The 14,548-nt window shown below is 40.0% G+C and overlaps 1 protein-coding gene across 1 annotated transcript in view; it reads right to left on the bottom strand.

Annotated features, from left to right (window-relative positions):
- The window catches only part of CPAP (centrosome assembly and centriole elongation protein), a 46,471-nt gene that overhangs the window by 17,306 nt on the left and 14,617 nt on the right, over nucleotides 1-14,548 (bottom strand). The window contains exons 5-9 of the mRNA XM_082675752.1: nucleotides 10,753-10,864; nucleotides 9,887-9,989; nucleotides 8,130-9,759; nucleotides 6,221-6,353; nucleotides 2,922-3,087 (exon numbers count right to left, since the gene is read on the bottom strand). Of these exons, the coding sequence (XP_082531878.1) occupies nucleotides 2,922-3,087; nucleotides 6,221-6,353; nucleotides 8,130-9,759; nucleotides 9,887-9,989; nucleotides 10,753-10,864 (2,144 nt within the window). The remainder of the gene's footprint in view (nucleotides 1-2,921; nucleotides 3,088-6,220; nucleotides 6,354-8,129; nucleotides 9,760-9,886; nucleotides 9,990-10,752; nucleotides 10,865-14,548) is intronic.

Below are 14,548 nucleotides of genomic sequence, written 5' to 3'. Positions count from 1 at the left end.
ATGTGGAACCTGGAAAAATGGTACAGATCAACCGGTTTGCAGGGCAGAAGGTGAGACACAGATGTAGAGAACAAATGTATGGACACCAAGGGGGGAAAGCCACGGGGTGGGGTGGGGATGGTGGTGTGCTGAATTGGGCGATTGGGATTGACATGTATACACTGATGTGTATAACACTGATGACTAATAAGAACCTGTGGTATAAAAAAATAAATAAAATTCAAATATTAAAATTAAAAAAAAGAATCTGCCTTCCAGGGCTTCCCTGGTGTTACAGTGGTTAAGAATCTGCCTGGCAATGCAGGGGACACAGGTTCAAGCCTTGGTCCGGGGAGATCTCACATGCCGCAGAGCAACTAAACCTGTGCACCTCAACTACTGAGCCCACATGTCATAACTACTGAAACCCACATGCCTAGAGCCCATGCTCTGCAACAAGAGAAGCCACCGCAATGAGAAGCCTGCGCACCGCAATGAAGGGTAGCCCCCGCTCGCCACAACTAGAGAAAGCCCACATGCAGCAAAGAAGACCCAAAGCAGCCAAAAATAAATAAATAAAATAATTTTTTTTTAATTTTTAAAATTTAAAAAAAAAAAAAGAATATGCCTTCCAATGCAGGGGATGTGGGTTCTATCCCTGGTCAGGGAACTAAGATCCCACATGTTGTGGGGCAACTAAAACCACACACTTTAGAGCCCACACGCCACAACTAGAGAGAAGCCCGCGCACCACAATGTAGATGCTGTGAGCCACAACAAAAGATGCTGCATGTCACAACTAAGACCCAACGGAGAGGGTTAGGGAGAGTGGGAGAGAGGGAAAGAGAAAAGAAATTCAATTAAATTTAACACGAATTTTAATCTTTTACCTTTCAGGCAAAGAGCAAAAAACACTCTTAAAATTGCTAGCAGAATTTTAAATTGGCATGACAGGGACTTCCCAGGTGGCGCAGTGGTTAAGAATCCGTCTGCCAATGCCGGGGACACAGGTCGAACCCTGGTCCGGGAAGATCCCACATGCCATGGAGCAACTAAGCCCGTGAGCCACAACTACTGAGCCCACGTGCTGCAACTACTGAAGCCCACGCGCCTAGAGCCCGTGCTCTGCAGCAAGAGAAGCCACCACAATGAGAAGCCTGCGCACCACAACGAAGAGTAGCCCCCACTCGCCACAACTAGAGAAAGCCCGCGTGCAGCAACGAAGACCCAATGCAGCCAAAAAGAAAAAAAAAAATTGTCGTGATATTTATGGAGGGATAATCTGGCAATATCTACTAAGTACATACCCTTTAGCCTAGAAATTTCATTTGCAGGACTTTATCCCACAGATATGCTTGTGTACATAAGCTACAAACAGGTAAGGATGAATTTATTTTGTTCACTACCTCATTCCTAGTGCATGCCTGCTATACAGGCTGTACTCAATAACCACATGTTAAATGACTATGCAGAATGACTGCGAGAGGGGAGGTATGTACAGGGTTGTTCAGGAGAGCACTTCTTATATACAGAAAAAGCAGAAATAACGTAAATGCTTGGTTAGGTAGATTACGGCACTTCCATACAATGCAGCTGTTATAACGCATCTATTTTCAATGGTAAAGGAGAACGCTCTTTACGTTAAGACGTAAAATGATTTTAGTATACTACCATTAATTTGCTTTTTGGTTTTTTTTAATTGGGAATATACATATGTATTTGCTTAGAATTTCTCTGAAAAGATACAAAAGATTGGTAACACCGGATACCTCAAAAGAGACGTAAATCAGGTGCCAGGGCAAGGGTGAGACGGAGAGGTTTCACAGCACATCTTTTTGTACCTTTTGAATAGGAATATATTACCTTTTGAAATAAAAACTTTAATAGATTGTTAAAGTCTAACATATTAGATATAATAAACCAAGCATGAACAAAAACATAATGGCACGTTTCCGCCTACAGAAATAAATAGAATTAAAGACCCTAATAGACACTGCATGTGGTAACTGAAGCTACAGGTGTGTACTAAGACTAATCAAGGATGGTGCACTATACATGAAAGGAAGGAAGCAAAGGCCGGGACTCAAAAAAACTAGTATGTAAAATATGAAAGTGGAAGATGAGTTTGTATTTTATGCTATAAATAACAGAAAGCCATTTAAAATTTTTATTTTGGTAAATTGAAGTTTTACTTTTGATGAAATTCAATATATCCACTTTTTCTTTTATACTTAGTTCTTTGTGTCTTCTCTTGGAAACCTCTGCAGATGCCACTGTCGCAAATATATTCACCTACATTTTTTCCTAGAAGGTTTATAGTTTTAGCTAGAAATGCATTAGTTCTTTTTAACTACTACTTTCCTCTGATCATGTCCATTTCTAACTTTGAAATGAGTAGGACTGATGATCTGGCTTATCAGTTTACAAGTTTTAGAGTTAAACACCTAGTTAGTATACAAGACTTAAATTATTATAAATGAACAGAACAATGTGTGGTGGGTCAAACAAATTAACACATTCCACTGGTGAACCTCCAACTCCTGGCTTGTTAATACATCCATGTCATTATCGGAGCATTTTCTGGGGAAGCCTTCAGTAAGAAAAGAACTGATGTATTTTACTCTTTACAAGTCGAGACTACAGGACTTCCCTGGCGGTCCAGTGGTTAAGACTCCATGCTTCCAATGCAGGGGGCACGGGTCCAATCCCTGGTCGGGGAACTAAGATCCTACATGCCACATGGCATGGCCAAAAAAATTTGAAAAAAAAAGAAAGTCAAGACTACAAAAGATGTTCCTGATGTCTCAGATTATTTGCTGAGTCAATGGATGATTAATAAACTGATACCCAATTTCCCTTTGACACATCAAATAATTCTAAGATTCTTACCAGACTGTCATCTTTACTAACTGATATGAGTATAATGTAAGGAACTGACATACTTGTATTTCTTCACGTTCTTTTTTATCCGGAAAAGTTCTTGCAACTGTAGAATACTTTTCAAAAACTTTGCGTTCCTTTTGTAATTTCCTCATTTCCTCCTTTTTAAACTCCTCTATTCGAGCCAATTCTTTTGCTTTCTGTTGTTCAAAGTCAGCAATTTCTTTCCTAAAACAACCAAACCACGTTATAATCTAAGGAGACCACCTCAGTACAGTAATCCACGTGTGGTACCAAAATGGAACACCAGTGACAACCTGGAATTGAGGAGCTGCTAGTTTTGGTGAATCCATCTTCAGCCCACAGTAGTGAAGTAACAGTCAATTAACTCAGTAAAGCACTACTCAACAAGCGTTCACTGCATACCTACTATGATTCAAGTACTACACTACGTACTGGAGAAACCACAGTGAGAAAAATAAATATCCTTACTCCTATAACGCTTCTTACATTCTAGTGGGAGCGACAGATGACAATAAATAAGATTAACAAGTAAAACATATGGAACACTGGAAATGTTAAGAAGAATAAACCAAGGAATGAGGTTAGGAAATATGGAGGTTAGGAGCCTGAAATTATGGATGGAGTCATCTTGCTGAGGCAGTATTTGAGGTAAAACCTGAGGGACGTGAGAGAACCACCATGGAGGTACCTGGACAAAACAGTTCAGGCAGAGGGAACACCACATGCAAAAGCCCTGAGATAGGAACATGCCTGATGTGTTCGAAGAACAGGCAGGAGGCCAGTGTGGCTAAAGAGACAGAACGGTAGGAGAAAACGTCAGGAAAAAAGGGTGGGGGGGTGCGGGAGGCGGGGCGATTAATTAGGGTCTGTGGACCACTGTGAAGACCCTGGTATTTAGCTTAGGAGCACGCGGGTCAGAGGAACTGTCAGGACCCGGGCTCCTTCTGGATGCTGTGTAAAGAGCACAGGGAGAGTGACGACACAAAACTGTGGAACAAGAGGCCCCTGGCTCACATCCTTCCACACAAACGCCATCCACAGACAGAAGTGCGTTTGTGGAAGCTCTAGGATTCAGGCAGGAAATGAGAAACGCTGGTGAAGCCTAAGGTCAAGGACAGCCACTTAGAGAAGGCAGGCCCATGCCCCAGTGCCAGGCTTACCAAATGTGGTCCTGACGCACTGAAAACAGCCCCACTGCCAAAGGACCCAGGAGGAGCCATGCCCATTCATGCCCCTGGAAAGAGACCCACAGACCTTGCTCCTGCCTACAGATCCTGACACAGCCCTGTGACCTAGCTCCAGCCCTGTTTTATGTGGTACGGAGTCAGTCCTGCCCACCCAGGGACCTGGTAGGAAGCTGCTCAGAAACCTGGCAGGAGCCCCACCCATCCTCACGCCTGGAAACACACCTCCTGTCTACAGACTCAACAGTGGACCACGAGGCAGCCCCATGACCTAGCTCCAGCCCTGCCTGACTGTGGTCCAAGAAGTAGTCCTGTCCTACTGGGGATCCAGCAGGAACCACAGCTGACTGCAACCCTGGTAACAGGCCTACCAACTGTGGACCCAGCTACAACCCCACTTGACTGTGATCCTGAAAGTAGACCCACCGGTCCAGGGATCCAGCAGAAGAAGGTCTTTACCTGCCAAAAACAGTCTGTAGAGACAGAAACAGGTGTTTCTTCTTTCAAATGCAAAGACATCAACACAAGTCCACATAGATCACCAAGAATCAGGCAAACGTGACACCACCAAAGGACTAATGAAGCTCCAGTAACCAATCCCAAAGAAATCGAGGTCTACAGATGACCTGACACAGAGCACAAAACAATTGCTTTAAGGAAGCCCAGCAAGCTACAAGAAAACACAGAAAAACAGCTCAATTAAACCAGGGAAACGATACGTGAAACAAAACAATAAGTTCAACGAAGAGCCAGAAATCATAAAAAAAGAACCAAAAAGAAATTCTAGAGCTGAATACAAGGAATGAAGTGATAAATGCAACAGAAAACGTCAACAGCAGACTCAAGCAGAAGAGAGAATCTGTGACTGTGAAGACTGGTGATTCAAAGTTATTCAGTCAGAGGGGGAAAAAAGGGAAAAGAATGAAAGGAGTGAAGAAAGCCTGCAGGATTTATGGGACACTACTGTATGAATGAACTATATACGCATTATGGGAGTCCAGGAGGAAAAAAATCAACAAACCTTTAGCTAGACTAAGAAAAAAGAGAGAAGACTCAAATAAATAAAGTCATAAATGAAAGGCAAGGCATTATAACAGATGCCTCAGAAATAAAAAGGACCATATATGAATAATTATATTCGAAACTACTGGATAACTTAGAATGGTTAAATTCCTAGAAACATACAACCTACCAAAATTGAATCCAGAAGAAACAGAAAGTCTGAACTGACCAATAACAAATAAGGAGACTGAATCAGTAATCGAAAACCTCCCAAAAAACACAAGTCCAGGACCAGATGGCTTCACAGGTAAATTCCACCAGTCAAAGAAAAAATTAACACCATTCTTTTTTAAACTCTTCCAAGAAAAGAAGGAATACTTCCAAACTCATTCTGTGAGGTTAGTTATCACTCTGATACCAATGGCAGACAAAGATACAAGAAAGGAAAACTATAGGCTAATGTCCCTGATGAATACAGTGTATAAATCCTCAAAAAAATACTAGCAAACCAAATTCAACAGCACAGTAAAAGCATTAAATACCATGACCAAGTGGGATTCATCCCCAGGATGCAAAGTTGGTTCAACACACACAAATCAACTAACATGATGTAAACTGGTGTAGCCACTGTGCAGAACAGTATGGTGGTTCCTCAGCATTATTCACAATAACCCAAACATAGACACAACCCACATGTCCAGCTGTGAGCCAAGGAAGGCTAAGGATCACCAGAAACCAACAGAAGATACAAGAGAAAGCATGGCTCTGCTGACACCTTGACTTCAGGCTTCTAGCCCCCAGAACCATGAGAAAATAAATTTCTGTTGTTTCAAGCCATCCAGTTTGTGTATATTTTGTTACAGCAGCCCTAGGAAACTAATACACTGGCCAAGGTGGCCCTTGAATTCAGAGCTCCACACTGCTTTTCAAATTTCAATTTATGACCTCATCACGACGACAATTCTCCTTTTAAGACATCTTTGACCACAGTGGGTCATTTTATTTAAAAATTCTTATGTGGTATTTATTTCACTTCCTTCTCTCACTTTTATTGTTGGATTAATAAGAATTGTTTCAAATAGTTCAGATATAATCTTAAAAATAAAGCTGAATCACTATACATTTTCCCCCACTTACAGATGCAAACTCACCTGAGTTTTTCCAAGGCACTTTCTCGTTCAATGCGCAGTTTAGCTAAAGATGTGTTCTCAGCTTTAAATTTTTCTACTTCTGTTTCCAATTCAATAACTTTCTCTCTCAAAACTTGAGATCGAACACTGTCACCTATAAGATAAGCCACAAATACTGAACTTCACAAAAAGCTTTCAACAGCAAAACACTAGCTAGCTATTACACTAGGAGCCAAAAATATGGTAAACACCTGTACTATTAAAATGCATTAGAAACAATGCTTCTAAAAGCAAGAAAAAAATTATTATAGTCTAACTTTCCAGATGGAACAGCCTAAATTTAAGAATCAAATCATTGTACCTCAAGAGTATCAATCTGATGACAAATGAACGTTATGTATTTAAAAAATCAAATAAATTTTTAAACCAATATACATAAATAGCTTAAGAACATGAATAAGTATTTGCAAGAGACTTAAAGCTCTAATGAACACCAAAATCAAAGTTTACCCCCCACTGATCAAAGAAATACAAATTAAGATCTTTTTCAGTATCAAATTTGCTACTTAAGAAAATAGCCAATGCTTTCGTCCTTCAACTACCCTTCTGGAAAATAACCCTGATTTGTAACACAAGGCTAAAATACACATTATCTACCCTTAGACCCACTTCTAAAAATCTAGTTAAAGAACGAACTTATAAAATCATACAAATCGTCCTGCACAAAAATATGCATTGAAGTGTTATTTCTAATAGTGAAAAATAATTCGTATCCAACATTAAAGAAATTACTAAATAAAATTATGCTACATTCATATAATGCTCTGCAACCATTTTTAAAGTATACAAAGAGTTTTAATGATATGGCCAAAGCATATTATACACCTGGTCAAAAAGGATGAGGCGAGCTATAATATATGTCTCTACCATATGAAAAATACACAGGAAAAATGAATGGAAAGAAATATCCCAAAATGATATCACAATTACTTTAGGATAGGGTAGTTATAAACATTTTTGCTTCTACTTTTTAACTTCCAAAATTCCTGCAAAAAATATTATTTTTAAAATATATTTTTAAAATCAGAGTATTTTAAAAAATTACCTTAAGTTACAATTTCTATTTTAAAGCACCTATGCTTTGCTAGACATTCAGAGTTTATAATATAACATGACATAATGGAAAACTGCTTTCAATGTAAGTTAATAAAATCCATCACATAAACTAAATACTATATAGCCACTAAATGGAATGAGACAGATGTGTGTGTATTAGAACAATCTTCAAAATTTATTATAAGCAAGGTGCAGAACAGTATATAAAAAATATGTTTTCATTTGTGCAGAAAGGAGGATTATATACACATTCACACATATGCTTTCATATGCATGGAATCTTTGTAGAATACACAAATGAAATGGGAAAGTTGATGTCTCTAAGAGCCCAGGTCTGGGGAAGAAAAGAAACTTGAATTTTACTGTGTTTCTTCCTCATCATATTTGGCAAGTAAATGCATGAGGTAGTTAAAAAAAAAAAAAAAAAAACTAATTAAAAAAAATACACACACACAGAGGTAGCACAGTAGCACAAACCACAAATTGGGTATTCCCTGGTTATAAAAGAAACTTAAATGTTATCTCACTTTATAATAATTAATTTTAAAGCCTTAGCAATAAGATACAGGCTAAAATTTGAAAAATCTGAAATCACAATTCTTCCAAAACTCTTATACTAGTGACTATTACATTATATTCACAAAACAAATCAAATTTTAACAAATTACCTACTAAACTTTAACAAATCACCTACTAGATTTCCACTGAGCAACTAGAAAGGTTGGGATTTTAATAAGCATTCTGACAACATACTGATAAAGCAAATGCTAAACTTGTAACATTCCATTACATAGTTTACAATGCTCTGACTTACCAGGTGGCTGGTCTTGATTTATGTTTAACTTGGGTTCATTTCCCAAGCGTGAATCTGATTTTGATTTTGGTTTCAAAGAAGGGAAGAATTTCATCATCAGATCCGAGGTAGGAGGAGGACTTGTGCTCCTACTGGATTTATTCAAGTCTTCTCCCTTCTTGACTGCTGCAACCTTCCTTTTTATTGTTTTGTCCAGTACACATTTTTCACTCTTATTAGGGTAGGTTGTCTGGGGAGTCCCATAAATGGCTTCATTCCCAAGAATAACATCATGTTTAAATGAATCATCTTCAAGGTCAGTCCAAGTTCTTTCATCGTCAAAGTCAATTTTACTCATAGATGGGTATCTTCTTGAGGAATCAGAAGCTTTATTTTTCAAGCCTGCTATTATGATAGACTCATCACTACTGTAATCTTTATCAGACAAATCTAAATCAACATCTCTCCTCTTATCTTCTTCTTGAGTCCTGGTGTCCCTTAAAGGTCCCCTCCCATCACAGACTTGGGGACTATCTTCTCTGCTGCTGAAACCCCTTTCTTTATCCTCAGTTGATGGTTTTATGGTGACATCAAGGTGTTCCTCAGAATCAGTGCTATCATCACTGTCTGTACCACCCTCGTCATCGCTTGCATTCCACCTAGTTGGACTTTCACAAGTGCTCATTTGGAACACTTTCCTATTGACTTTACAGGACTGTTCCTGCGATCCATCAGGTGAGGATACTGAATCAGGTTGTTTGGGTGCAACCTCACACTCACCCTTACTTTCACACTTGGTACGGTCTGGATCCTCATTTTGGTTACGCTCACTGATGGGATCCGGAGTTGCTGTCTTCTCTTGCTGCACAGCTTTGACAGGAGTAGAAGCCAGCCGGTGACCTCTGCAGATCTGTTGGTCCCTCTCTAAGATCTTCAGTACAAATGAGGAATTACTAGAAAATGATATTTCATCAGCAGCTTGTTCTAAAAACAAAAATTCATCTAATTCCAAATTTTCCTTTTCCTTTTCTCGTTCCCAATTCTCTAACTTTTTCTGAAGAGAAATGTCAAGAGAAGATTCTGACTCTTTCGAAGTCTCACTTATTGGGCTCTTAGAAGCCACGCAGCTGGCCAGCCCTGTCAAAAGGGAAAGTCTGTCTTTACCTTGCGTATTATTCCAGATTTTGCAACCAACGTCACAAGGTTTTGTACACTCGGGTACATTTTCTTTATTATTAGATTCTACCGTTTTTTCTAAATTGATCTGACCTCTAAATTGCCCATCACATTTCTTCCCTGCCAGTATCTTCAACCCTGCTGGAGAGAGACTTTTCCTATTGTTACCCTTAAGCACTTTCGGCTTCTGACTGAGTGTGACACAACCACTCTTTGTTCTGGCTTTACTGTTCTTTTTGACAGGAAGGTTCTCTGTACACAGTTCTTTATTTATATGAGCAGTTTTCCGCTGGAATTGTTGTTTATCTAATTTAAACACAGGTTTGTCCTCTGAAATGCTCTGAGTAGTGACTAGTTTATTTTCTCTCCCCTTCTGAAACTTAGATTTAGCATTAGTAAATCTAGCTAAACCTTCTCCTCGTTTTAAGAATGGTTGTTTTGGTTTTGCTTTGATTAGCAAGGATCCTTCTGCTTCCTAAAATAAAAGAATATTTGAATTAATTCTGGTATATCCAAGTAATCTCAAAGTTATTTTTAAAGCAAATTATAAACAAATCTCTAAAGCCTTAAGATAATTTAATCAAAATAGTGGAAATGCTAACCCTTAGCTGTTTTTGTTTCAGTTCTTGTTCTTCCAACCGAATTTGTTCTTCTAAGTAGTCTTCAAAGGTTTGTTTCCTTTCTCTAATAGCAGCTTTAATAGGCCTAATCATGAAAGTAAAGTTATTTAACATTCAAATCATGTGGTGAATACTTTACACTTAGTGTGCCTGACTGAGAACTAACCTTTTTCAAAGTCACAGATCCCCTCCGAGAATCTATTAAAAGCTACAATCCCACTCCATCCTCCAAAATATAGAAATACACGTCACTACACATGATTTGAAAAACCCCTCTGAAGTCCACCTACTGACCTTAGATTAACTTTTGAAGTAACATATTCATTACATAAATAAAAATATTTCAAAAATAGTTCATTAAATACATTCTTTAAGATCCTTAATAATATAAACAAAACAATCAAAAGTCATTTGCCATTCCATAATGTATATTAAAATACTTAAGAAAATAATAAACAACCTCACAGTTGATATTTTATCTCTGACATAAAATTTTTAAATTCTGTAACCACACTCACTCAATTATTATTTGTAAGTGATACCATGTGTAAGACTCCAATATATGACTTTTTTCTCTTCTCCAAAACAGGATTTACTTATTTGAGAGAAGCTTAGTTTTATCCAGATATTTCCCTTAGGTGAAAAAACTTTGCTCCATTTTTCCAGTACATTGTCAACCTGATGTATCTCCCCAACCTGCTTCTGTTGCTGACAACATGGAATACGTTGGATCTTCAACCCTTTACTTAAAAGCATACCCAGGCAAAAACAAGAAAACTATGGATCTTTCAGAGAAAGTACCAATAATAATGACTATTATACTAAATTCCTTCCAACATGGATGATACCTTTCTTCAATATTAACCACTTCTGAGGAATCACCAATTTTTTTTAAGTTCGTATTGTTCCCTTCCTGAATCTGTTCCGTCATTTTCTCCGAACATGGTAAAATACCTTCTCCTAGGATAAAAATGAGCAACAATTTAGTTCAAAAAAAAGCATATTAAAGTCTTAAAACTTGAGAATTTTACAAGTTACTGTACTAAAAAAATATTTAGTTAAACTTAATGTATACCAAAGATTTTAGAACTCTCAAGGAATTCTTTAATATGATAAAGAAAAACTACAAAATGCTAATGAAAACACAACATTCTGCTCTCCTTTCCAGCTGACCTCTCAAAAACCCGTGCCATAGTACTGGCTTCTGTGACCTGACAGTGAGCCCTCTGTTCGGTCACACTGTTACCTGATTAAATTTTGAAGCAAGTCCTTTGCTAGGACTGGACTTTATTCAAAGTATCTGGTGTTGAGTTCTCAATTCAGATCAACTTCGCTGGCAAGCTACTGAGGATTGAGACCCCCAAAATAATCCGGAAGCCATTCTGTGAAGTTGACAAGTGAAAGTCTGCAGACAGGAAAACCTCTCCTTTTACACACTGAGAATTCCCACTGCAGTCAATGGAAGATCTGTGTGTGTAAAGAGCACGTGAGCAGCGGGGATTCAGCCCCAGAGAAAGAAGGTGTCGAGTTGCCTTGGTAAAGAATTTATACACCACGTGGTCACAGTTTCTTGACAGGGCAGCAACAGGAAACTAACAGAGCTGTAATGACGAAGTACTCTGAAGCATAGGGCACTGTTTTAGAGGTAATTCTACAAAATAAAACTTTACTTGGGGACCTTCAAGACGGCGGAGAAGACGTGGAGATCACCTTCCTCCCCACAAATACATCAGAAATACATCTACATGTGGAACACCTCCTACAGAACACCTACTGAATGCTGGCAGAAGACCTCAGACTTCCCAAAAGGCAAGAAACTCCCCACATACCTGGGTAGGGCAAAAGAAAAAAGGAAAAACAGAGACAAAAGAATAGGGACGGGACCTGCACCTCTGGGAGGGAGCTGTGAAGGAGGAAAAGTTTCCACACACTAGGAAGCCCCTTCACTGGCGGAGACAGGGGGTGGCAGGGGGGATTGCTTCGGAGCCACAGAGGACAGCGCAGCAACAGGGGTGCGGAGGGCAAAGCGGAGAGATTCCTGCACAGAGGATCGGTGCCGACCAGCACTCACCAGACCGAGAGGCTTGTCTGCTCACCCGCCGAGGCAGGCGGGGGGCTGGGAGCTGAGGCTCGGGCTTCAGAGGTCGGATCCCAGGGAGAGGACTGGGGTTGGCTGCGTGAACACAGCCTGAAGGGGCTAGTGTGCCACAGCTAGCCGAGAGGGAGCCCGGGAAAGTCAGGACCTGCCTAAGATGCAAGAAACCAGTTTCGGGATGCGCGAGGAGGGGGAGTTCAGAGCACCATCTAAACAAGCTCCAGAGATGGGAGTGAGCCGCAGCTATCAGCGCAGACCCCAGAGACGGGCAAGAGACACTAAGGCTGCTGCTGCCGCCACCAAGAGCCCTGTGTGCGAGCACAGCTCACTATCCACACACACACACATGCATGCACCCCGGGGACCTGTGCAGCCCGCCAAGCCAGGTCCTGTGATCCAGGGAAAAGTTCCCTGGGAAAACACAGAGCACGCCTCAGGCGGTTGCAACATAACGCAAGCCTCTGCCTCCGCAGGCTCACCCTGCATTCCGTACCCCGCCCTCCCCCAGCCTGAGTGAGCCAGAGCCTCCGAATCAGCTGCTCATTTAACCCTGTCTTGTCTGAGTGAAGAACAAAGAAGAGAAAGGGAAATCTCTCCCAGCAGCCTCAGGAGCAGCGGATTAAATCTCCACAATCAACTTGATGCACCTGCAACTGTGGAACACCTGAATAGACAACGAATCATCCCAAATTGAGGCAGTGGACTTTGGGAGCAACTTGGGATTTGCTTTCTGCATCAATTTGTTTCTAGTTTTAGGCTCATTTTAGGTTAGTATTTAGAGCTTATTATCATTGGTAGATTTGTTTATTGATTTGGTTGCTCTCTTCCATGTTTTTTTTCCTTTTCTCTTTTTGTGAGTGTGCATGTGTATGCTTCTTTGTGTGATTTTGTCTGTATAGCTTTGCTTTTACCATTTGTCCTACAGTTCTGTTTTTTGTTGTTGTTGTTGTTTTACTATAGTTTTTAGCGCTCGTTATCATTGCTGGATTTGCTTTTTGGTTTGGTTGCTCTCATCTTTCTTTCTCTATTACTTTTTAAAAAAATTTTTAATAATATTTTTTATTTTCATAACTTTATTTTTTTCTTTCTTTTTTTTTTCCTCCCTTTTCTTCTCAGCCAAGTGGCTGACAGGGTCTTGGTGCTCTGGCCGGGTGTCAGGCCTGAGCCTCTGAGGTGGGAGAGACAAGTTCAGGACATTGATCCACCAGAGACCTCCTGGCCCCACATAATATCAAACAGCAAAAGCTCTCCCAGAGATCTCCATCTCAACGCTAAGACCCAGCTCCACTCAACAACCAGCAATCTACAGTGCTGGACACCCTATGACAAACAATTAGCAAGACAGGAGCACAACCCCAACCGTTAGCAGAGAGGCTGCCTAAAATCATAAAAAGTTCACAGACACCCCAAAACACACCACCAGACGCAGTCCTGCCCACCAGAAGGACAAGATCCAGCCTCATCCACCAGAACACAGGCACCAGTCCCCTCCACCAGGAAGCCTACACAACCCACTGAACCAACCTTACCCACTGAGGGGAGACACCAAAAGTAACAGGAACTAAGAACCTGCAGCCTGCAAAAAGGAGACGGCAAACACAGTAAGTTAAGCAAAATGAGAAGACAGAGACATACACAGCAGATAAAGGAACAAAGTAAAAACCCACCAGACCAAAAAAATGGAAGAGGAAATAGGCAGCCTACCTGAAAAAGAATTCACAGTAATGATAGTAAAGATGATTCAAAATCTTGGAAATAGAATGGAGACAATACAAGAAACATTTAACAAGGACCTAGAAGAACTAAAGAGCAAACAAACAATGATGAACAACACAATAAATGAAATTATAAATTCTGTAGAAGGAATCAATAGCAGAATAACTGAGGCAGAAGAACGGATAAGTGACTGGGAAGATAAAATAGTGCAAATAACTACCACAGAGCGGAACAAAGAAAAGAGTGAAAAGAATTGAGGACAGTCTCAGAGACCTCTGGGACAACACTAAATGCATCAACATTCGAAAGAGAGGCCTCCCAGAAGAAAAAAAAAAAAGGGACTGAGAAAATATCTGAAGAGATTATAGCTGAAAACTGCCCTAATATGGGAAGGAAATAGTCAATCAAGTCCAGGAAGCACAGAGAGTCCCATGCAGGAGAAACACACGAAGACACATATTAATCAACCTATCAAAAATTAAATACAAAGAAAAAATATTAAAAGCAGCAAGGGAAAAGCAACAAATAACATACAAGGGAATCCCCATAAGGTTAACAGCTGATCTTTCAGTAGAAACTCTGCAAGCCAGAAGAGAGTGGCAGGACATATTTAAAGTGATGAAAGGGAAAAACCTACAACCAACATTACTCTACCCAGCAAGGATCTCATTCAGATTCAATGGAGAAATTAAAACCTTTGCAGACAAAAGCTATGAGAACTCAGCACCACCAAACCAGCTTTACAACAAATGCTAAAGGAACTTCTCTAGGCAGGAAACACAAGAGAAGGAAAAGACCTACAATAACAAACCCAAAACAATTAAGAAAATGGT

Source organism: Grampus griseus (assembly GCF_964374135.1).
Source record: "Grampus griseus genome assembly, chromosome: 18".
Classification (NCBI taxonomy): Eukaryota; Metazoa; Chordata; class Mammalia; order Artiodactyla; family Delphinidae; genus Grampus; species Grampus griseus.
The sequence above is the reverse complement of the archived record's forward strand: the minus strand, read 5'-3'. Positions and strand labels throughout refer to the sequence as shown.